This window comes from Manis pentadactyla, chromosome 5 (genome assembly GCF_030020395.1).
Source record: "Manis pentadactyla isolate mManPen7 chromosome 5, mManPen7.hap1, whole genome shotgun sequence".
Classification (NCBI taxonomy): Eukaryota; Metazoa; Chordata; class Mammalia; order Pholidota; family Manidae; genus Manis; species Manis pentadactyla.
In genome coordinates this window covers 88,824,160-88,848,437 of record NC_080023.1, presented here as the reverse complement: position 1 = coordinate 88,848,437, position 24,278 = coordinate 88,824,160, and the positions used below count along the sequence as shown (strand labels likewise).

The 24,278-nt window shown below is 34.9% G+C and overlaps 1 protein-coding gene across 2 annotated transcripts in view; it reads right to left on the bottom strand.

Moving 5' to 3' along the window:
• GSTCD (glutathione S-transferase C-terminal domain containing) overlaps positions 1–24,278 on the bottom strand; it is a 145,000-nt gene that overhangs the window by 118,705 nt on the left and 2,017 nt on the right. For both annotated transcript variants that reach the window (XM_057502501.1, XM_057502500.1), the window contains exons 2-4: positions 18,237–18,674; positions 17,168–17,635; positions 639–890 (exon numbers count right to left, since the gene is read on the bottom strand). In XM_057502501.1, the coding sequence (XP_057358484.1) occupies positions 639–890; positions 17,168–17,635; positions 18,237–18,653 (1,137 nt within the window). In that variant the 5' untranslated portion in view covers positions 18,654–18,674. The remainder of the gene's footprint in view (positions 1–638; positions 891–17,167; positions 17,636–18,236; positions 18,675–24,278) is intronic.

Genomic DNA, 24,278 nt, shown 5'->3' with positions numbered 1-24,278 from the left:
TAAAACTTAGCATTTTAATACAAAACTAATTATTTATCTCCTTGTTATTATTTATTTAAAAACACTAAGAAGAGGAACCAGAGATCCCTGCATAGTGGAATCACGTGATCAAGGTAACATCAAACTTTAGACATGCCTTGATATTATCTAAATCAACTATATTATGGTATTTCACTGTTTCATCCCTAGGTTAACAAAGTTAAGCTGATGAGAGAAGGGGCTGGTGTCAACTAAAATCTTACAGCTTTCTAAATCAGCAAACTTTCCATTCACCAAAGAAAACAGACCAAAACCTTGCAACAGAAAAATGTCAGGTCAAAAATACACTTGCCCAAATCTGATTATGACCTTGACCAAGGTCCCTGAATATATATATTTTTTAAAGTTTTTAGAAAATACTTTAAAAAAATATGTATTCTGACTTACCTGACTCCAAAGACACATATATTAAAAATTTTCAATTTACTATATTTCACTTAAGTGCTAAAGATTAGCAGAAATATTAATTGGTCAAAAGCGATGTAAGATAGCTACCAATAAAAACTTATAACAAAAATAATGTCAACAAATGATTGCAGGTTGGAGCAGAATACTCAGCAGCACTATCACATGGAATTTTTCAAGGAAAACTTTAATACCATTAACTTGGTCATAGTGGGTCTCGGTCCTCCTATAAACAAAGGATCATTTTGCTCCTCTACACCTGGGGCCTCATTTAAGTTTGGATGCTGTTCATTTGAGGTGGTCAGCAACTCTGGTAAGTGGAGAAATTGGATACCACACTGAGCTGCTGCTGTTTGTACTCTTGGCACTTCTTGCATCCTCTGGTACCAAGCAGCCAGCAGTGGAAATTCTATCAGCTTTTCAGAAAGTTTCTTGCAGATAATTACCTAGGCAGGAAAAGAACAAAACACACAAGTATATATTTTTTGTTTGTTTCTAACAGCTATATTGAGGTAACTTACATACCATAAAATTCATGCTTTAAGTATACAGTACAATGAAAAAATTTATCAGTTGTCTAACTACCATAATAATCCAGTATTAGAACACTTGTGTCATACCAAAAAGTTCTCTTGTGACCACTTGCAGCCAATCTCTGCTCCCCAACTTAGCTGCAGGTAGCCACTCATCTGCTTTGCATTCCTACAATTTTGCCTTTTCTAGAATTTCATAAAGGTGAGATCATAAAATGTGTCTTCTTCCACTTACAATATATGCTGTCTATATGTATTACCTAAATGTAATACATGAAACCATAAAACTCTTTGAAGAAAACAGGCAAAATCTCTTGAACATAATCATGAGAAAATTTTGCCTGGACACACACATCTCCCTGGGCAAGGGAAACAATATCAAAAATGAACAAGTGGGACTACATCAAACAAAAAATTCTTCTGTACAGCAAAGGACACCATGAGCAGAACAAAAAGGTAACCTACAGCATGGAAGAATGTATTTGTAAACAGTTTATACAATAAAGGTTTTAATATCCAAAATAATACAAAGAACTCATATGCCTCAACACCAAAAAAAGAATAAATACAGATAGCCAACAGGCACATGAAAAGATGCTCCACATTGCTGATCATCAGGGAAATGAAATCAAACCACAATGAGGTATCACTTCATGCCAGTTAGAATAGCCACTATCCACGACAAGAAATAACAAGTGTTGGCAAGGATGTGGAGAAAAGGGAATCCCCCTACACTGTTGGTGGGAATGTAAATTTGTGCAGCCACTGTGAAAAGCATTATGGAGGTGCCTCTAAAAACTAAAAATAGAAATACCGTTTGACCTAGTAATTCCACTTCTAGGAATTTGCCTGAAGAAAACAAAATCCCTGATTCAAAAGGATATATGCACCCCTACCTAAGTTTACTGCCACATTAGTTACAATGGCCAAGATATGGAAACAATCTAAGTGTCTATTAATAGGTGAATGGATAAATAAGAGGTGGTACATATACATAATGGGATATTATTTAGCCATAAAAAGAAAGAAATCCTGCCATTTGCAAAAACATGGATGGACCTAGAGGGTACTATGCTCAGTGAAATAAACCAGGTGGAAAAAGACAAACACCATATGATTTCACTTATTTGTGGAATCTAAAAACAAAACAAAACGAAATGAAAAAAAATAGCAGTAGACTCATAGACACTGAGAAGTGACTGGTGGTTACCATGCAGAGGGGTTGGGATGGGTAGATGGGAAGGTGAGGGTAAAAAAGCACAAAAATTATCAATTATAATATAAATTTGTCTCAGGGATGGTAGTAGAGATGGAGAATATAGCCAATGATTCTGTAACATCTTCTTATGTTGACAGATAGTAACTATAATAGTGGGGGTGAGGGTTTAACAATATGGGTAACTGCTGAAACACTGTATTGTATACTTGGAACCAATATAAGATCATATATCAAGTATACTTCAAAAAATAAAAAAAAGGAAAGAAAGAAAACATGGGTTAAAGGTCTGAACAGACAAGTTACTGGAGAAAATATGTAGATGGCAAATAAGTACTTGAAAAATTGTTCCTCATATTTCATTAGGAATTGCAAATTAAAACAACAAGATATTACTACATACTTTAAAAACAGTGAAAATACAAAACACTGACAACAGCAAATGATGGCAAGGATACGGAGTAACAGGAATCTCTCATTCATTATTGGTGGGAATGCAAAATGGTACACCCTTTAGGAAGACAGTTTGACAGTTTCTTACAAAGCTAACTGCTCTTGCAATATGATCCATCATTTGCACTCTGAATGAGTTGAAAACTTATGTCCACACAAAAACCTGCACGTGGAAATTTATAGCAGTTTTACTCATAATTGACAAAAGCTGGAAGCAACCAAGATGTTCTTCAATAGGTAAATGGGTAAACTGGTACAGACAAACAATGGAACATTACTCAAACTAAAAAGACATTAGCTAATCAAACCATAAAAAGACGAGGAGGAAAATTAAATGCATATTTTTAACTGAAAGAAGCCAATCTGCAAAGGATAGATACAGTATGATTCCAAGTGTATGACATTCTGGAAAAGGCAAAACTATAAAAAGATCAGTGGGTGTCAGGGGTTAGGACAGAGGGATGAATAGTTGGAGCACAGATTTTTAGGGCAATGAAACTACTCCGTATGATACTATAATGATGGACATTTGTCTTTACACATTTGTCAAAACCCACAGAATATACAACCCCAAGAGTGAATCCTAATATAAACTATGGTGTATAGTGATTTGTTAATGTAGGTTCATCAATTATAATGTACCACTCGTACAGGATGCTGACAGAAGAGGAGATTAGTGGGGGAAGGGTGACAGGGAAGGGTGACACAGAGGGTCTACAGAAACTCTCTGTACTTCCTGCTCTATTTTACTATGAATCTAAAACTATTCTAAAAAATAAATTCTATTAAAAAATGTATTTCTAAATCTAAACGTACTATTTAAATAAGACTGATGAAGTAGTAACATAAATAATAATAAGCCCAAAAGGCATCTGTGTACTTGAACAATAATAATAATAACAATAATAAATATTACACACACATATACACACTAGAAAATTTATATATGTATCTATAAATGAGTATATAAAGTATATATAGCATATATATTATACAATTATTATTTTGTATTAGAGCTATTAATATTTTGCTTTATAAAACAAGAAAAGACCAAAATCCAATTTTAAACTAAGAATGTATTCACATACTATCCCATAAACCAAAAAACTAAAAAGTAGTAATAATGGAAAAAACCATTCTTAACAGAAAAAAGACAAAAAGTATGAACAGAATATTCCAAGAAGAATCAATATAAGTAACATGACAACATTTGTAAATGTCTACAAATGCTAAGGTCAAAAATCATTTTGGAAAAGTTTACATTTTGTATTCTAGTATCTATCATCTTTAATTGGTAGTATATTTTTATTCCCCTCCAAAACTCTTCCTTAGTCAACTTCCTTCAAATCCAGAAACCCTTCATCTACAATTCATGGGCATAAACACATTCCACTGTCCCTGACTCTCATTATATTTGATACACTATATATAGACAGTCAATAGATATTACTGTAACAAAAAATTAAAATACATATTTTCTAATGAAAATTGTTAAATTTACTTATGAAAAGTGATAAATGCAGAAAAAATTAAAATAAATTAAGTGTTTATTTTTTCAAAATAAATTATGTAACATTTTTAAGTGATCAGAATCTGATGTCTATATAGTCTATAATCACTGACAAATGTTGAAGAGTCTCAATGAAAATGTTGCACTCACTGGAGAAGTGTGAAAATGGAGACGTTGCACTCTTTTTTAATAGTGATCTAAAGTTCCTTTTTTTTTTAAGTGAAGCCATTCTCCCTGAATATATGAACTACATACAGAATTAAGCCAAAATTAATTTAAAATAATATAAGAAGCACCCTTCATAATCATATTTTTTTTAAAAAAAGATACTTGGTGAGGTAAGGACTTTTTACTAAAGTAAAACAGTAAGAAAGATAAAATATACAATTACAGATATGCAGAATTGAAAAAGATACCTAGCATCATTTAGAGAACTTTTTTTTTTTTTACAATGCAGCTCTCAAAGTAAGACTTTTATTTATTTAAATTAGAAAAATGTGAAACCATTATCCTGATGTAGATTAATATCATTTTGTTTTCTCTTGGCCAGATGCTATCTTACTTGCATCACCACCAAACTTCAATTTCTTTAAAAATTAGTTCTCTCTTCTCTAAGAGGCACTGGATGTTGTTTCAATGGAAATAGTTATAATGTCACAAACAGATTATAACTTAAGATTATGAACAGATAGATAAGTAAAAAGGACAAGTCATATAAAATCTCTACAAATATATTTAGCAATAATCCGTACCAAAGCAAGACCCAGAAAGGACAAAGGATTAATGAAAAATTCACACATATATATTTTACTCTATTTTAACTGGATTTTAAATAAGCACAGGTAAGTGATTATAAGGGCAGGGTTTATGTCTAAATCTCTTGCATACTGAAAGCACTTAAAACACTGCCTTGCAAATAATACTCACTCTGTTGAGTGGATGAATGAATGATCTAGGAACCATATATTACCTTCAAAGGATAATACTCTAAATTAACTATTTATAACCCATTATGAGGTTGTGAAATCAACATAGTAGGTTTCTTAAAAAGTGAAATAAAATAGAAAATACAAGTACACAGCAGGTAGTAAGGTGGGTTACTTTGTATTTATATTTTAGATGTATATGTAATATATATATATATATTTGTATAGGTATGCTCAATCACCTTGTAAAATGCATTATTTACTGTGAGTTAGAGTGAAATGTTTGAAATATGCTGTCTAACTGGTACTCTGGGAGCCAAAAAATTTATAATTCTCACCAAAATTCTTAATTGTCTGGAAATAGCTTATTTGCTAAGGGAATTGAGTTTAAGTCATGATAAATTAATCAAATAAGAAATGTTCTCATTTCTTCACCTTTCCTTTACTCTCTTTAGTAGTGATTTATTATTTTTTGTTAGTTGCATATAACATCTTTCCTTCCATTTGAAAATAAGTTGTGATTAAGTAACAATAATTCATGTTTAAAAGAAATTGAGAAGTTTTACTCTGTATGACAGGTCATCCCACTTAATCAAGCCAGGCTGCTCTGATAATATCCAGACAACTCCAGAGGTACAGAACCATGTTCACTACACTCAAGAAGATATATTTAAGGAATGGCTAATGAAAAATGTATGACATGAAACTTAAATTTTTTCCTAAGAAATGATTTCTTTTGTTTTTTCAAAAAGTTAAATGACTGATAAGATCAGAACCATTACAAAAATCACAGAGTTACTTTAGGGGAAGAAAATAAGAGAATTTGTTCTTAAACAATAATAAAAGTTTGTGCTACCTAAAGAACAAAATGAAACCCTAGAGGCCGTGTAGTTAATTGTAAAAAGGGACAGAAAAACCTGTCTGAATAAAAAGTGAAACATTTTTACATCTATCCAAAATATCTCCTCTGCATTACTTTCCAATCACTTACTATATAAAATATTTTGTATTTATTTTACATCATTTCCTTAATTTTGTCTACTCCTTCAAAAAGTCATAACTAACAAATGTTTAGGTGAGCAGTGTAAGCAGTAAACAATCTAAAGGGAAATATAATCCCAATTCTGCATTTTTTTAAATTTACAGATTAGAACGTGTGGATTTAAACTTAAAACTCTTAAGAACCTAATGCACATAATATATGGAAAATAAAAATTAAGCACTTAATAAGTGCCATCCATGATTTTTACAATATACCAGCCAATACTGAGATTCTCATTTTATTCCTAATTTTATGTTAGTGGGGACACTGAGAGATACTTAATGCAGGTGTTTTTGCTCAAAATCAATTTCTATAATCATTTTACCTTAGCAATAAATGTGTCATTTTTTTAAAAACTCAATTCAAAGATTAGAATTTAAAATGTAGAAAGTTAAATCATAAGTGTTCAAATTACAAAAAGATTTCATACAATGACAAATTCTGTCTTACAGGAGAATAATCTTTTAAATACCTTCTATCAAAGTGTACCTGTTTACTAGTAGCAACTTAAAAATAACTATAGAATTTTATGGTGTCAGGAAATGGCAGGATTTTGCCCTAGTGTAGCTATTCATTGCTATTCCTCCTCTTTGCTTGCTACCCTAAATACCAGAGGATTCTAGCAAATTATTTAAAGTGGGAAAATCATAAGAAGGGTGCATTTTAATTTATTCCTTTTTAATCTATTCCTAAAACTTTCTAGAGGAGAGTGTTTTGCCAGGTACTTTCCATGAAGAAGTGCTTGGTTATCAGGGTTTAACTTTGCAAACTAATACACACTGAAGAGGAAGAAAAGCTTGGAACAAGTTTAGATGCAAAACCTCAGCCACTCAGGTTGCTATTGTTTTGCATTTTTGGCTTTATTCTGTTTAGAAGTGAGTATTTTCCCTAATTCTTCTAATTTTTATCTCTGGTATTCCAAACCTTGACTTAGCAAAGTCGACTGCTCTTTTATGTTCTTGGCCTTATTCCTGTGGCTAAACGTCCTGGCCCTAGGTTTAGCTCTGTTTCTGATTCAAACCTAGTAACCTGACCTTCATTCCTGATCATGAACTTGACTCTGATTCTGACCATTTGGACTTCCACTCCATCACCTCAATGTGTTAAGGCAAGCACAAAGGTTCAGCATCACAGTCACTATCTGAACTAAAACAATTGCTTCCAAGATGACTTAAAAGAGCAAAATAAATATAACAGAAACAACATTATGGCTTTGGCAAAGAAAGAAATTCTGGAAAGAAAATGTGCAGATCCAGGAAAAATGAAAACAAAGGAAAATACTTTGAGAATTAGTTTACATATAAATGTCAAAAGAGAATTTAGTCATAGAACACATGTAATAGAAAAAAGCTGAGTGTATGAGTTTTCCCCAGTTTTAAACCGAGATGAAAACAAAGTTGCTGAGTGGCATTAAATAAAATTACCCAGTAGTGATCAGTAGATATCTAACTTTATTGGAGAGGAGAAAAAAACCTTTTCAACTAGGAATATTTCAACCTCAACTGATCCTAATCAGGTAAATAGTATTCAAATTAACCTAAAATAAATTGCAAACTAGCTAAAGATGGATGTCTAGATAATAATCTAAAATCAACTTCATGTAGGTGAATCAAATTTTGTTTTGTTGAATTAACAAGCAAATACTTGCCTTTTTTATCAGCACTTCCGATTATTTAATTGTATATTTTTGTTTATCTATCTTCCCCTAGTAGAATATTAACTCCATGAGGGTTGGGACCTTATCTGTCTTGTCCATCAGTGTATTCCTACAGCCTGCACAGTACCTGCCATATACAGTAGGCTTTCATGAAATTTCTAAAATTAATGAATTAATGATATGCTATTTTGATTCGATTATCATGAAATTAAAAAGCACACACAGTTACTCAAGAAGACCAAGAAGCTATGAACACCAACCACATTTCATAGTATTTATCTAATGACTGAAGTTGGTTAATAAGGGGATGAGATCAGGGAAACGAGAATTTAGAAATCACTTGACTAAGGAAAAAGAAAAATTAATGTTTTCTCCCCATCCAGCTTTGTGGACACTACAAATATATCTGACATTAAAAATACTAATCAGGTGGAGCCAAGATGGCGGCGTGAGTAGAGAAGCAGAAATCTCCTCCCAAAACCACATATATTTATGAAAATATAACAAAGACAACTCTTCCTAGAATAGAGACCAGAGGACACAGGACAACAGCCAGACCATATCCACACCTGCGAGAACCCAGCACCTCACGAAGGGGGTAAGATACAAGCCCCAGCCCAGCGGGACACGAGCAACCCTCACCCCAGCTCCCAGTGGGAGGAGAGGAGTCCAGGACTGCTAAACACCCAGCACCAGCCATCCGGACCAGAGCGCAGACACAGTGCATGTGTGGGGTTCTGGATACTAGGGAAACAGGACAGCAAGACCTGTGAGTGGGTCCCTGAGGCTGGCGCCTGGGGACAAAGAAAAGAGAGTGGCTTTTTTTTTTTTTTACTTTTTTATCTTTCTTTTTGCGAGTGCTTTTTGGAAGTCTTAAAGGGACAGGGACCCCAAAACCGGACAGAAGTGTCCTGGGACACTCTGGGCACTCTAACCCCCTGGGCAGCAGGGAGCACGGAGGCTCTTCACGGAGATAAATAGCCTCCTGGCCGCTCCCCCTCCAAGGCAGCTCCACCATTTTGGGGCAGCGGCCCGAGGCAAGCCACGCCCACAGCAATTGCGGAGATAAACTCCATAGCAGCCAGGCAGGAATCAGAAGCCCTGTCTGCACCCAGCTGCCCAGCATAAGCCACTAGAGGTCGCTGTTCTTCCAGGAGAGGAGGGCCACAAACCAACAAGAAGGAAAGTTCTTCCAGCCGTCATTCGTGCCAGCTCTGCAAACTATCTCTATCACCATGAAAAAGCAAAATTACAGGCAGACAAAGATCACAGAATCAACACCTGAGAAGGAGACAGACTTGACCAGTCTACCTGAAAAAGAATTGAAAATAAAAATCATAAACATGCTGACGGAGATGCAGAGAAATATACAAGAGCTAAGGGATGAAGTCCGGAGGGAGATTACAGAAATGAAACAAACTATGGAAGGATTTATGAGCAGAATGGATAAGATGCAAGAGGCCATTGATGGAATAGAAAACAGAGAACAGGAACGCATAGAAGCTGACGCAGAGAGAGAGATAAAAGGATATCCAGGAATGAAACAATATCAAGAGAACTGTGTGACCAATCCAAAAGGAACAATATCCATATTATAGGGGTAACAGAAGAAGAAGAGAGAGAAAAAGGGATAGAAAGTGTCTTTGAAGAAATAATTGCTGAAAACTTTCCCAAACTGGTGGAGGAAATAATCGAACAGACCACGGAAATACACAGAACTCCCAACACAAAGGACCCAAGGAGGACAACACCAAGACACATAATAATTAAAATGGCAAAGATCAAGGACAAGGAAAGAGTTTTAAAGGCAGCTAAAGAGAAAAAGGTCACCTATAAAGGAAAACTCATCAGGCTATCATCAGACTTCTCAACAGAAACCTTACAGGCCAGAAGAGAATGGCATGATATATTTAATGCAATGAAACAGAAGGGCTTTGAAACAAGGATACTGTATCCAGCATAATTATCATTTAAATATGATGGAGGGATTAAACAATTACCAGACAAGCAAAAGGTGAGGAAATTTGCCTCCCATAAACCACTTCTACAGGGTATTTTAGAGGGACTGTTCTAGACAGGAGCACTCCTAAGGCTAAACAGATGTCACCAGAGAAAATAAAATCACAGCAAAGAAAGCAGACCAACCAAATACTAACTAAAGGCAAAAAAATAAAATCAACTACCCACTAAAAGCAGTTAAAGGAAACACGAAAGAGCACAGAATAAAACAACCAACATATAAAGAATGGAGGAGGAGAAATAAGAATAGAGAGAAGAAAAGAATCTCCAGACAGTATATATAACAGCTCAATAAGCGAGCTAAGATAGGCAATAAGATACTAAAGAGGCTAACCTTGAACCTTTGGTAACCATGAATCTAAAGCCTGCAATGGCAATAAGTACATATCTTTCAATAGTCACCCTAAATGTAAATGGACTGAATGCACCAATCAAAAGACACAGAGTAATAGAATGGATAAAAAAGCAAGACCTATCTATATGCTGCTTACAAGAAACTCACCTCAAACCCAAAGACATGCACAGACTAAAAGTTAAGGGATGGAAAAACATATTTCAGGCAAACAACAGAGAGAAGAAAGCAGGGGTTGCAGTACTAATATCAGACAAAATAGACTTCAAAACAAAGAAAGTAGCAAGAGATAAAGAAGGACATTACATAATGATAAAGGGCTCAGCCCAACAAGAGGATATAACCATTCTAAATATATATGCACCCAACACAGGAGCACCAGCATATGTGAAACAAATACTAACAGAACTAAAGGGGGAAATAGAATGCAATGCATTCATTTTAGGAGACTTCAACAAGCCACTCACCCCAAAGAATATATCCACGGGGCAGAAAATAAGTAAGGACACAGAGGCACTGAGCAACACACTAGAACAGATGGACCTAATAGACATCTATAGCACTCTACATCCAAAAGCAACAGGATATACATTCTTCTCAAGCGCACATGGAACATTCTCCAGAATAGACCACATACTAGCTCACAAAAAGAGCCTCAGTAAATTCCAAAAGATTGAAATTCTACCAACCAACTTTTCAGACCACAAAGATATAAAACTAGAAATAAATTCTACAAAGAAAACAAAAAGGCTCACAAACACATGGGGGCTTAATCACATGCTCCTAAAAGTCAATGGATCAATGAACAAATTAAAATACGGATCAAGGAATATATGGAAACAAATGACAACAACAACAGAAATCCCCAACTTCTGTGGGATGTAGTGAAAGCAGTCTGAAAAGGAAAGTATATAGTGATCCAGGCACTCTTGAAGAAGGAAGAAGAATCCCAAATGAATAGTCTTAACATCACAATTATCGAAACTGGAAAAAGAAGAATAAATGAGGTCTAAAGTAAGCAGAAGGAGGGACATAATAAAGATAAGAGAAGAAATAAATAAAATTGACAAGAATAAAACAATAGCAAAAATCAATTAAACCAAAAGCTGGTTCTTTGAGAAAATGAACAAAATAGATAAGCCTGTAGCCAAACTTATAAAGAGAAAAAGAGAATCAACACAATTCAACAGAATCAGATATGAGAATGGAAAAATCATGACAGACTCTACAGAAATACAAAGAATTATTAAAGACTACTATGAAAACCTATATGCCAATAAGCTGGAAAACCTAGAAGAAATGGACAACTTCCTAGAAAAATACAACCTTCCAAGACTGACCAAGGAAGAAACACAAAAGTTAAACAAACCAATTACGAGCAAAGAAATTGAAGCGGTAATCAAAAAACTACCCAAGAACAAAACCCCTGGGCCAGATGGATTTACCTCGGAATTTTATCAGACACACAGAGAAGACATAATACCCATTCTCCTTAAAGTTTTCCAAAAAATAGAAGAGGAGGGAATACTCCCAAACTCATTCTATGAAGCCAGCATCACCCTAATACCAAAACCAGGCAAAGACACCACCAAAAAAGAAAATTACAGACCAATATCCCTGATGAATGTAGATGCAAAAATACTCAATAAAATATTAGCAAACCGAATTCAAAAATATATCAAAAGGATCATACACCATGACCAACTGGGATTCATCCCAGGGATGCAAGGATGGTACAACATTCGAAAGTCCATCAACATCATCCACCACATCAACAAAAAAGAAAGACAAAAAACACCTGATCATCTCCACAGATGCTGAAAAAGCATTTGACAAAATTCAACATCCATTCATGATAAAAACTCTCAGCAAAATGGGTATAGAGGGCAAGAACCTCAACATAATAAAGGCCATATATGATAAACCTGCAGCCAACATCATACTGAACAGTGAGAAGCTGAAAGCTTTTCCTCTGAGATCGGGAACAAGACACGGATGCCCACTCTCCCCACTGTTATTTAACATAGTACTGGAAGTCCTAGCCATGGCAATCAGACAAAACAAAGAAATACAAGGAATCCAGATTGGTAAAGAAGAAGTTAAACTGTCACTATTTGCAGAAGACATGAGATTGTACTTAAAAACCCTAAAGACTCAACTCCACTACTAGAACTGATATCGGAATACAGCAAAGTTGCAGGATACAAAATTAACACACAGAAATCTGTGGCTTTCCTATACACTAACAATGAACCAATAGAAAGAGAAATCAGGGAAACAACTCCATTCACAATTGCATCAAAAAGAATAAAATACCTAGGAATAAACCTAACCAAACAAGTGAAAGACCTATACCCTGAAAACTACAAGTCACTCTTAAGAGAAATTAAAGGGGACACTAACAAATGGAAAGTCATCCCATGCTAGTGGCTAGGAAGAATTAATATGGTCAAAATGGCCATCCTGCCCAAAGCAATATACAGATTTGATGCAATCCCTATCAAATTACCAGCAACATTCTTCAATGAACTGGAGCAAACAGTTCAAAAATTCATATGGAAACACCAAAGACCCTGAATAGCCAAAGCAATCCTGAGAAAGAAGAATAAAGTAGGGGGTTCTCACTCCCCAACATCAAGCTCTACTACAAAGCCATTGTAATCAAGACAGTTTGGTACTGGCACAAGAACAGAGCCACAGACCAGTGGAACAGATTAGAGACTCCAGACATTAACCCAAACATATATGGTCAATTAATATTTGATAAAGGAGCCATGGACATACAATGGGGAAATGACAGTCTTTTCAACAGATGGTGCTGGCAAAACTGGACAGCTACATGTAGGAGAATAAAACTGGACCAATGTCTAACCCCATACACAAAAGTAAATTCAAAATGGATCAAAGACCTGAATGTAAGTCATGAAACCATAAAACTCTTAGAAAAAAACATAGGCAAAAATCTCTTAGACATAAACATGAGTGACCTCTTCTTGAACATATCTCCCCAGGCAAGGAAAACAATAGCAAAAATGAACAAGTGGGACTATATTAAGCTGAAAAGCTTCTGTACAGCAAAAGACACCATCAATAGAACAAAAAGGAACCCTACAGTATAGGAGAATATATTTGTAAATGACAGATCCGATAAAGGCTTGACGTCTAAAATATATAAAGAGCTCACACACCTCAACAAACAAAAAACAAATAATACAACTAAAAAATGTGCAGAGGAACTGAACAGACAGTTCTCCAAAAAAGAAATACAGATGGCCAACAGGCACATGAAAAGATGCTCCACATCGCTAATTATCAGAGAAATGCGAATTAAAACCACAATGAGGTATCACCTCACACCAGTAAGGATGGCCACCCTCTAAAAGACAAACAACAACAAATGTTGGCGAGGTTGTGGAGAAAGGGGAACCCTCCTACACTGCTGGTGGTAATGTAGATTAGTTCAACCATTGTGGAAAGCAGTACGGGGTTCCTCAAAATGCTCAAAACAGACTTACCATTTGACCCAGGAATTCCACTCCTAGGAATTTACCCTAAGAATGTAGCACTCAAATTTGAAAAAGACAGATCACCCCTATGTTTATCGCAGCACTATTTACAATAGCCAAGAATTGGAAGCAACGTAGTGTACATCAGTAGATGAATGGATAAAGAAGATGTGGTACATATACACAATGGAATATTATTCAGCCATAAGAAGGAAACAAATCCTACCATTTGCAAGAACATGGATTGAGCTAGAGGGTATTATGCTCAGTGAAATAAGACAAGCGGAGAAAGAGAAATACCAAATGATTTCACTCATCTGTGGAGTATAAGAACAAAGAAAAAACTGAAGGAACAAAACAGCAGCAGAATCACAGAACCCAAGAATGGACTAACAGTTACCAAAGGGAAAGGGACTTGGAAGGATGAGTGGGTAGGGAGCGATAAGGGGTGGGGGAGAAGAAAGGGGGTATTATGATTAGAATGCATAATGTGTGGGTGGGATAAAGGATAGGGCTGTACAACACAGAGAAGACAAGTAGTGACTCTACAACATTTTGCTATGCTGATGGACGGTGACTGTAAAGGGGTTTGTGGGGGGGACCTGATATAGGGGAGAGCCTAGTAAACATAATATTCTTCATGTAATTGTAGATTAATGATAAAAAAAAAAAAAAAAGGAAAGAAAAGGGGATTACTCCCTGATAGGATAAAACTAACTGCAAATCACCGATTAATGCATGCTTTAAATATCCTTAATTTTGATCATTTAAAGGGTGTCAGATGATCAGCTATGGAAGTACATTTTTCTGATAACATTGCTCTCTTAAAAAAAAAAAAAAGCAGTTCTTCACAATGGTATAAAGGGCATATCAAAGTGTGGGCAAAGGGTTTATTTGTGTTTATACAGAGGATCAAAGCCTAGTTTGGCTACCCAGAAAACGAATTAAGATATTTTATGAAGAAGAACTTCCAATATCAACATTTTCTGGAAGAGTCATTCCAGAAGATGATCATCAAAACACTTCAACAAAGATCCTGGCGCTGTTGCAGTTGTAGCTGCATTCATCCCACTGGTTCCTGGACTTGCCATTGGAATGAAGAAGGAGATATCTAAGCTGGCCTGTGCATACAGTAAAACAACAAATTTGACTGGATCTATACTGTTGGAAGTCAACCAAGAATTAGAAGTGCAAGTTGCAGCACTCCAAAATCTTGCGACTATAGACTATCTACTGTTAAAAGAACATATGGGATGTGAACAGTTCCCAGGAATGTGTTTTAATTTGTCTGATTTTTCTCAAACTATTCAAATTCAGTTAGACAATATCCATCATATCATTGATAAGTTTTCACAAATGCCTAGGGTGCCTAACTGGTTTTCTTGGTTTCACTGGATATGGCTGGTAATTGTAGGTCTGCTTTGGTTATGTAGCTGTATTCCTATTATGTTAATGTGTGCACGCAATTTAATTAGTAGTTTAAAACCTATACATGCTTATGTTACACTACAAGAAGATATGTCAAAGCAATAATCAATCTTCCCATGTTTTCTTCCATCTGCTACTTCTATAGCTTTTCTTCTTCCTTCTTAATTACAACCGTTAAGTAGAATTCGTGCCTCATATCGAAATTACCGAGTATCATAATCCTTCCAAGTGGTAAAGATACCTCAAGACAAATGCTGGGCATAGAAGCCACAGGGCATAAATCTGCAAAGAAGTAAAAAGCTAACCTTTTCAAACAATATTGCTTCTCTCTCACTTACCAACTTTACATTTCCCTGTATGGCCCCGGAAGATGACTGGTTAGCCAGAGACTGGTAAGATTCCTCAAGGGAGGAATAATCTAAGACAGGCACAGTCACAGGGGGGCCATCAGGTGAGAAATTGGGGATCAACAGAGGTGAGGCTTAGAACCTCACCCTCCCTGTTTTGAGAGAAATCTTCTGCATCAGTGGATGTTTTGTTGCCCTTGTCTAGCTCGGATTAATACTTAGTCTATAGGCACACACCTGATCTTCTACCTTTGCCCTCTTACAGCACTAAACTATGTTTTCTACCTTTATCTTGCATCTACCTACCACTTCAGCATTTTATTTAAAAAAATAATAATAATAATAAGGGAGAAATGTGGGATTCACATATAAATCAAGTATAAAAATCAAACGAATAATCATATTTGACCTGATTGTTTATAGTTCATGATGTGTGATCAAAACCGAAAGTTTCTGTGATATGACTGCCCTTGCACTGTTCACCGTGTAAGAACTTATTCACTATGTAAGAACTTGTTCACCATGTAAGAACTTGTTTGTTATGCTTCAGAAGATTGGAGACTGTTGAGAATTAGGCTTGGGGTTGATTAATGATTGTGCATTGAGTCCCCTATACAGAATTTTATTGTTGTTAACAATTATTTGATCAATAAATATGAGAGATGCCCTCTCAAAAAAAATAAATAATTAAAAATAAAAGTACTAATCAATATCCAAACAACTCCTAAATATCTCCTCTTTATATCCTTTAATTCTGAAATTATTGTGGTTTCTAATCTTGTTTTGTTTCTATTTTGTTTCCTATCTGATTGGAAAGGAGAAAAAAACCTTTTCCACTTTGAAGAAAAATGTTCTTTAAGAAATGCCAATTGATTAATACCACTTAAATTCACCTATTAGTGAAAAACAAGACTTGAAATATAGATTTTCATTAGGAATCTTTTCTCATCCATCAGTAGAGACACCTGAAGTGTTGGTGCTATGTAAGGGGAATGAAATTTGATATCTGATTCCTTAGCAGGGAAAAGGCTGAAATGCTTCGAAGGAAGAAAAATGCAGCTCTCAGAAACCAACTGGAAAGCTGCAAGGAGGTACAGTTTTCCATGTTCACTCTGATATTATTTTTACCTTGTTCTTTTTTCCCTCACAGAGGGGGGAAAATGCATACATATGTGTATATGTGACTGTACTAGAAAAGAAAACTTCCCAGTTACATTCTCCTACAGCATTGAATAGCATAGCCAGCTACTGTAATCTTACAAAGAACAGAGAAGCATAGAGATAAAATATTTCTGACTTAATAATACCTATCACGATGAAATTCGTATTTTACATGACTACTTGACTATGAAATAGAGCTGACAATATTTTTTAGTGTTTTAATACTGGAACCTCTAATATTAGAAGGTAATCACAAAAGCTATTTGAAATTAATAGTCACAACAATTACTGACATTTTAGAACTCAAAATCAAAAGTCATAATGGTTACTAACACTTATGGAGAGCTTACTATGCGCCAAACACTATCCACACTTCACACACATTGTCATTTATTTCTCACACTAAGCCCATTATATAGGTACTATTATTTCTATCTTGCAGATAAGAAAATGGAGACAGATATTAGTAACTTGTTCAGGGGCATGACAGTAAGAAATGGAATGGGGATTTAAACCTAGGCAATTTCATAGACTGGAACTTATAGTAATGTATGCACTCCAGATAAATCTTACCAAAAAATGATGGACACAGGGCAAGAGCACAATATCTGCCAAAGTGAAGTACAGGCCTTCTGCAAACACATGTTCCAGAGGTGGAAGGTCAGAGGCCTTTGCTTTTCTGATGTGAGAAGGCTCCCTGTTGATAGTAGCTGCTTCTTCATGTACTGTCAGCTTGGAGACTGCAACTTTCAGTTCCAGGTTCAGGGATGAGAAGTCCAATTCTTCAGATGTTTCTTGTCTGTGGACCTCACTCTTCATTTTTTCCTCAGCAAGGTAAGGCCCAAGCCCTGCAGCCTTCTGTTGCTTCAGCTTCTGCCGCCGGAGTTTGTCATCATTATGTACTCTCACAGGTTCACTAAGCTTTTTCTCCAGCTGCAGTATTTCTGCAGGGATAGCTGGGTGCTGGTCAGAAGATTCTCTGAGAAAATTCTCAATAGCTAAAGGGATGGTGATTTCGCATAGTCTGGTCCACTGACTAACCTACAAAGCAACACAAAACAAGAAATGAAAGGATTCTTCAATGTAGCTTGAAGAAAAATAACTTTCTATTGGGATATAAAACTAGTTTGGAGTATTTAAGTCTTGAGCTCACCCGTCCCTGGGCTAGGCTTTTATGCTGCATTGAGACATATTACACTTCAGAAGGGATAACATTAAACAATGGGGGCTTAGCATTCCTATACATGTTAACTTCCTGTTGTTTTCTTACTGAATAAATCCTTACTTCCCAAAGCCTTTAAAAGTGCACACCCCTGTAAAAAAGCAGGCTTTCCAAAGCATTGTTACTTGAACTCCTGTAAAATTCCCTTTAAAAATTCTCAATGTAACTAAAAGATTTTTTTAAGTCAGTCTCTTAAAAAAAAGGTTTCCAAACCTCATGAATTAAATCTTAAGTTCTTATTTTCCAGTACTGCACTGAGATATTGGGATACATGAAGGACTACTTTAGCTATTTCATTGGTTGCTAGGGGTTTAAGTAAACAAAATTTTGGTTTCCAATTAAAAGTTAAACCAAATGTTCAAGTGAATGTGTCAACCACTTTATGACTTTAATTAACTGAAAAAAAGACATTATACTTACTTCAGCACAGGCTTTCAAGCAAGTCTTCTTAAAACCCAGAAGTTCTAAAATTTCCTTCTTTGAGGGGTCTGTTTCATATGATTTCTGGATTATGTGTCTCAGTACAACAGCAAGTCCTGCTCTACAGAAATTTTCTGGTCTTTCGACTACTGCAGGTAAACAGCAATTCTGGACTATTGGTGGAAGCTCTTGTCTTGAAATAATCTGTACTTTGACATGCTGGGACAGTACACTTTTTAGTGAAATATCTGTGCTTTCTCTGGTGAGAACTAAGCAAACTTTAAAGATTTTGCAATCACAGTATGATAACAAAAATAAAGTTACAGATGTGTGAAGGGGAAAGATGCATCCTTCTATTTGGTGAGAAAAGTCCAAATATAGATGTTCTTCTGTAAGACTTTTCTTAATGCCTTTCATTTTCTTCCTTCATTGGGTCACCTGAAGCATAAATTAAAGTAGTTATAGGCCTTAGAATACAGTAATTTAGAAGCTGAAATAAAAAATCAATGTATAAAAACCTTTTCCTAGAAATCAGCAATGATCTGTGATAAAATTCTGTAAAATTTGTGCCTGGACTGAATAAATGGCTTCCAAAAGAAATATTCCCAAATAAATAATTCCAAAATCCACTTTGTGGATTAACTAATCTCAGGGTGATTTTATACCCAGCTCTTTAAAATGAGCAAACCTCAGGTGCTCTGCAATAGGACCCTCCTGATCAAGTATTTTGGGGGGTCTCACTACAGGTGAGGGCAAGAAATGAAGAGAATGGGAAGTAAGAAAAAGCCAAGAATACCGAGAGGTGTCTGAGGATACCAGTCCTGAGAAGTTTTGAGAGTGATGGTTCTCCCACCCAGCTTGTTTAATGATCCTCCAATATAATAATCATATAATCATTAATCACTGTTGTGACGAACTATATATTTATTTTGTCTACCCCAAAAAGAATGTTCCATTAAAGCAGAAATTTTGTTTTGTTCACTGCTATGACTAAAGTGGGGCCTGCTACATATATGTATATATAATCAAGAAGTATTTGTTGAATGAATGCATAGATGAATACACATGCTTGTTATATTAAAGATACAGACATACACAATCTTGAGGTCAAATTATTGAGGAGTATTTTCAAGTTATATTCCTTAAGATTTATGTCAATTATCTTGACTTTGATTTCTACATTTCCTAGGTATAAAATTCCTCAGGTTCTAATCCATAAATCACAATTCCAAAATTGACACTAGATGGCACTCTTTAAAAGCATTCACCATAGAAGCATGTAATAGGAAGATGGTATATTAGAGGAAAAATTATTTTTAAAGCCTTTAAAAAATAAACATGTAACTTTCTTTTAAGTGTATTTGAAATATTAATGCACCCTGACTTTTAGGAAACTGTCAATGTCCTACATCTCCTTTATATTCTAAATTCCTTAGACTTTTAAAAAAATAAAAGCAAAAAGTCAAAAACTGTTTAAGCGTCTTGATCCTCAACTTTTTAATTAAAGTAATAATCCATTATAACCAAGGGGTATCATCGATAAAGTCTGGTTTTAGAGAACCTCTTGATAATGCAAGTAATCACTACTGTTTTGTATTTCTTTCATTAAAACATAATAGATGCATGGTTTGTTACTTCCTTAAAAGGTTATCTAGGGAAAATGATTTCATGTAATTTAAAAGCAACAACTTTTTATCCCTTGGAAACCATTTTTTTCCTGAGCTTCATTACTTTTCGGGGTTTTGTTTGGTTTGTCTTTGACACCTAAAGCTAACTTGGAAACAAAATACTGAAGGGCATTTATTAAAGCTCACTGACAAAGGAAACCAACATTTTCCAGGAAGATGACAGTCTCTTTGAGGAGTTTGCCCCTGTAAACCTATTCCTGATTAGTTTACTGATACTCTTTTAACTTCCTCTGCTGACAGTGGGAGTCTGTAAGGAAAATCCCTAAGTGCTTCAAGAAGTAGATGTGAAAGAAAACTTGACTGATTTCATTTGCCCAGCAGTTTAAGAAATAGTCATTAAAAGACTAGTCCTGCTAACAGAATAAAAAACAAAAAAAAAAAAGCTAAAAGCAATGCTACGCTTTTGATTTAGGATATGTAGAAATAATTTTTAAAAATATGTAGAAATAATTATAAAAACACAGAGTACATGTGTTTTGCCATTTTCCAAGGCACATAAGAACCTTGAGAATATGCTTTTACATATACAAAACTTTTCCCACTGTGAGCACTTAATAAATGTTAAATGTCAACAAAATAGAATAGCAATACCCTGCCCAAAGAGTTAGCTAAAAATTAATGAGATGCCTAAGAGAAAATGCAAAGCAGTGTTGATTCTTAACATAATTTATTTCTTTCATTATAGATATTGGTGTTTTTCTCTTGGAAGATTAAAAATGTTACTTAATGATCTTGGAGTTAGAAGAAAATTACTCTCCCTGGGCACTTTTCCCCCATTAAGTATGAATGTAATCTCTAAAAAAAAGTATTAACAAACCTGCACAAATTTGCTATCTGTTTTTGGTTTGCACTATGTCCTTAATTTTGCAAGGAAGTATACTAATTTTTTTCTTAAGGTTTGCAAATACTATAGGCAAAAGAAACCCCTCATCTTTCTTCTCCATTTCTGTCTAAAGAATTCTTTACTTCATTCATTTTATGTCATGAGCTTTAAGAAGGTCGGTACTGTGGGATCATCTTCTGGGTCTCCTGGCTTCTGCGGCATGGCTCTCGTCGCCCCGTGTGGCACTCCTGCCAAGCACAGAAGCACTGTCTTTTGCTCCTTCTTGGCTTTGACAGGTGCCACACTGCAGCTACTCCTAAGATGGAAAAATAACGCAGCAGACAAAACTACAAACTTTAGGTGCTGAACAAAACTGATGGAGGGTGCATCTCTTCTCTGGACCTGCCTGGGAATGTTGCTGAGGAAATAAATAGGTTAAAAAAGCGCAAAATACTTAAGCCTTGATTTCATTACTTGGGAATCTTCAAAGATATTTTTCAACAACTGAAATAGTCTCAGGTTTAATATTTCAGGCACTTAGAATTTTTTTTTTTGGCATTCTCATTCTAATTAACATATATTGGTGTTAATAAATAGATTTACTTCACATGTGAAAGGGGAAATGCTGTTTTCTTATCTAAAATCATTTTAATATTTTACTACATGCATATGTACATATATAAAGAGAGTAGGGAAAAAACACAAGAAACATAATGAATACAAACATACTTCTTCAGGAGCTAGAAAAAAGTTTAAAAGTTTTGTGCTCAAAATTCAAGTCTGCATCTACAGCAACTAAATACTACACAACAGATAAATAAGTTATATATCACCTAATAAACACAAAAAGTGCATTAAAATTGCAACAAAATATTAACCAGTTGATTTGGACTTTTCCAAATAATAATGCAAAGTATCACTGTACCTGGAATTTGGTAAGATTTTAATAAACGTTACATGAATGACCAAAGAATACACTTCTAAGTATTACAGACATTTTATTGTCCAACAACTATGTGCTAAGCACACAGAAATTTCATGCTTAACAATCTTCATAATCCTTAAAAGCACATTTTACTTCCATTACATAGAAGATAATTGTATATCAATCAAAAACATTAACTGAATCTACAAAAAGATCTTATCTAAAAACAGTAATTTCCTAGTATAAATCGCACTAGTTCATAAACTTAGAATTTCACAAATTGAAGCATATTGTAATTTTATTGCAGCAACAACTTCATCAAAGTGAAAATCATCAGAGATTATGTCATTCTAGGCATTTGTGCCAGTCTGAGTAAACCCTGATGTAAACCACTGTTCTGAAGGCAGTTATTCTCAATTCTCAGCACCAGATTAAGTTTTTTGATAGTTCTTCCTGATTCCCTTTTTTGGATCTTCTGCAGACCTCTTAGTGATCTGCGGCTCAGTGCTTTGCACTATTCTCAACCTACACTCATTTTTTTAATACTGACTTCCAAGCTTTTGATCATGCCACAGAAGAATTAATTTTGTAAAGCAACTCACTGTACATTGAATAAAAATAAAACAATCATGAAGAAATATCCTATTACAGGAGACATATCTGATAATTCTTACTCTGCACTTTTTATTTATTTCTTTTTTTTTATGCTGGCTATTACTTAGTTCATGACCCAGAAATAGGTCACAACTCACATTTTAACAGCACTGTTTCAGATGATCTCCAGTGCCACAGGCTTAAATATCATCTACGACTCTTTCATTTATCTCAGCCACATCTTTTTTTCCTGAACTTTGAACTCCTGTATCCTACATGACATTTTTCCAAACCTTTTCTCTTCCCTAAGTGTCTGCTTCTTGAGAACACGGCAACACCATCCATCCAGGTAATAGCTCAGATCCATAATTTTGAAGTGTCACTCAACTCCTTTTTTACTCTCATGCCCTATTTCTACCTTTGAAATAAATGTTAAATCCAACTTCTTAGCGCCACCTCTACCACTACCACCTTAATCCAAGCCATCAGCAAATTTTACAAAGACTACTCCAAAAGCCTATTAGCTATTTTTCTTCTTTCTTTCCATACATTAGTCCATTCTCCAACAATAGGGAGAACCTTTAAGTACTTCAATAATGTCCCCTGCTCACAACCATTCAGTGGCTCCTCAGCACACTTAGAATAAAATCGAAATTTCTTATGGCTTATAGGGCTTGACATAACTCTAGCTATCTTTTTCTGACCTGATCCACCCCTCTTCCCTGTTGCTCACTCCTCTCCAGCCAGTTCTTCTTGCTGTTCTTACAAGATGCCAGGGACACTCCCACTTGAGAATATTTTGTACTTGCTGTTCTGCCTAGAATACTCTTCTTCAAGATATTCACATGGCCTGCTCTTTCATTTTACTGAAATCTTTGAATATTAACTCAGAACAGCCTCTCCTGACTACCTGAATTGAAAAAGCACTCGATCACTCCTTAGCTTTCTTTCTCTTTATAGTGCTTAAATTTTAGTTTAAGGAATGGATACATAAATGAATGTACACAAATGAGTATCCGTGATGACTGCAATGACAGTGCTATTGATAACTTTAGTCTTGGTACATGAGCCTCATTCTTCTTGACACCATTCTTTTTCTTTCAAATGAATCAATATATTTTAAGAGTCAACTACATACAAATTAAAGTGAAGAAACAACAACACTTTTGTGAGGTGAATTAGAAGAATTGTAAGTAGAAATCATCCAGACTCATGAATAAAGCAAGCATTTAAGTTTTTATGTATGTTACTCAGGCAAGGGAACTCGGAAACTAATTTGATTCTGTGTACTTAGCAAGTTGAGTATTTAAAACACCAAGAAATATAAAGTAAGGGATAAGATCCTATACTCTGGAGCTGAGTTAAAATCCCACTTCTGATATTTGGTAGCAAAGTAAAACATTTTTGTGCCTGTTTCCTCATTTATAAAATGGAGACAACAATATTTAACCATATAGTGTGTTGCGAGAACTAAACAATGCTCATCACATTAGTAAGCCTTTAAATACTATTATTATTCATTTATAATTTATCCCCAAGTTCTTTATCCACTGACACTATTAAAAAACACAAATTTTAATGGGCAAGTCCCAAATTATGCTTTATATTTGCAAACTTCTCAAAAAAGGTAAGGGATTCATGTTGAATTGAAAAAGTTTTCTCTCTACCCACCCACCCCTATTAAAATAATGTTACTGAAGCTGAAAGCCAGGAGACACAAAATGGTAAAATATAAATGTGATACCCTAAGTCCATTTGCATAAATCTTATTGTACAAAAGAGTTCAACCCAGTTTACAAGTATGAAAAAATTACAAACTCTTTTTTTCTTCTTAAAATTTAAACCCCATTTAAATTCCGTCATATCAAATGTTCACCATTATGACCATGGGAACTTACTTTGTTTTAGACTTTTCACAAGATAATAATGTTTGGTTGCAAATCTCAACCTATTTTCTCACAAGAATATAGATCAAAAAAAATAAAAAAGAGCTTGCCTCTACAGAGTTAGAG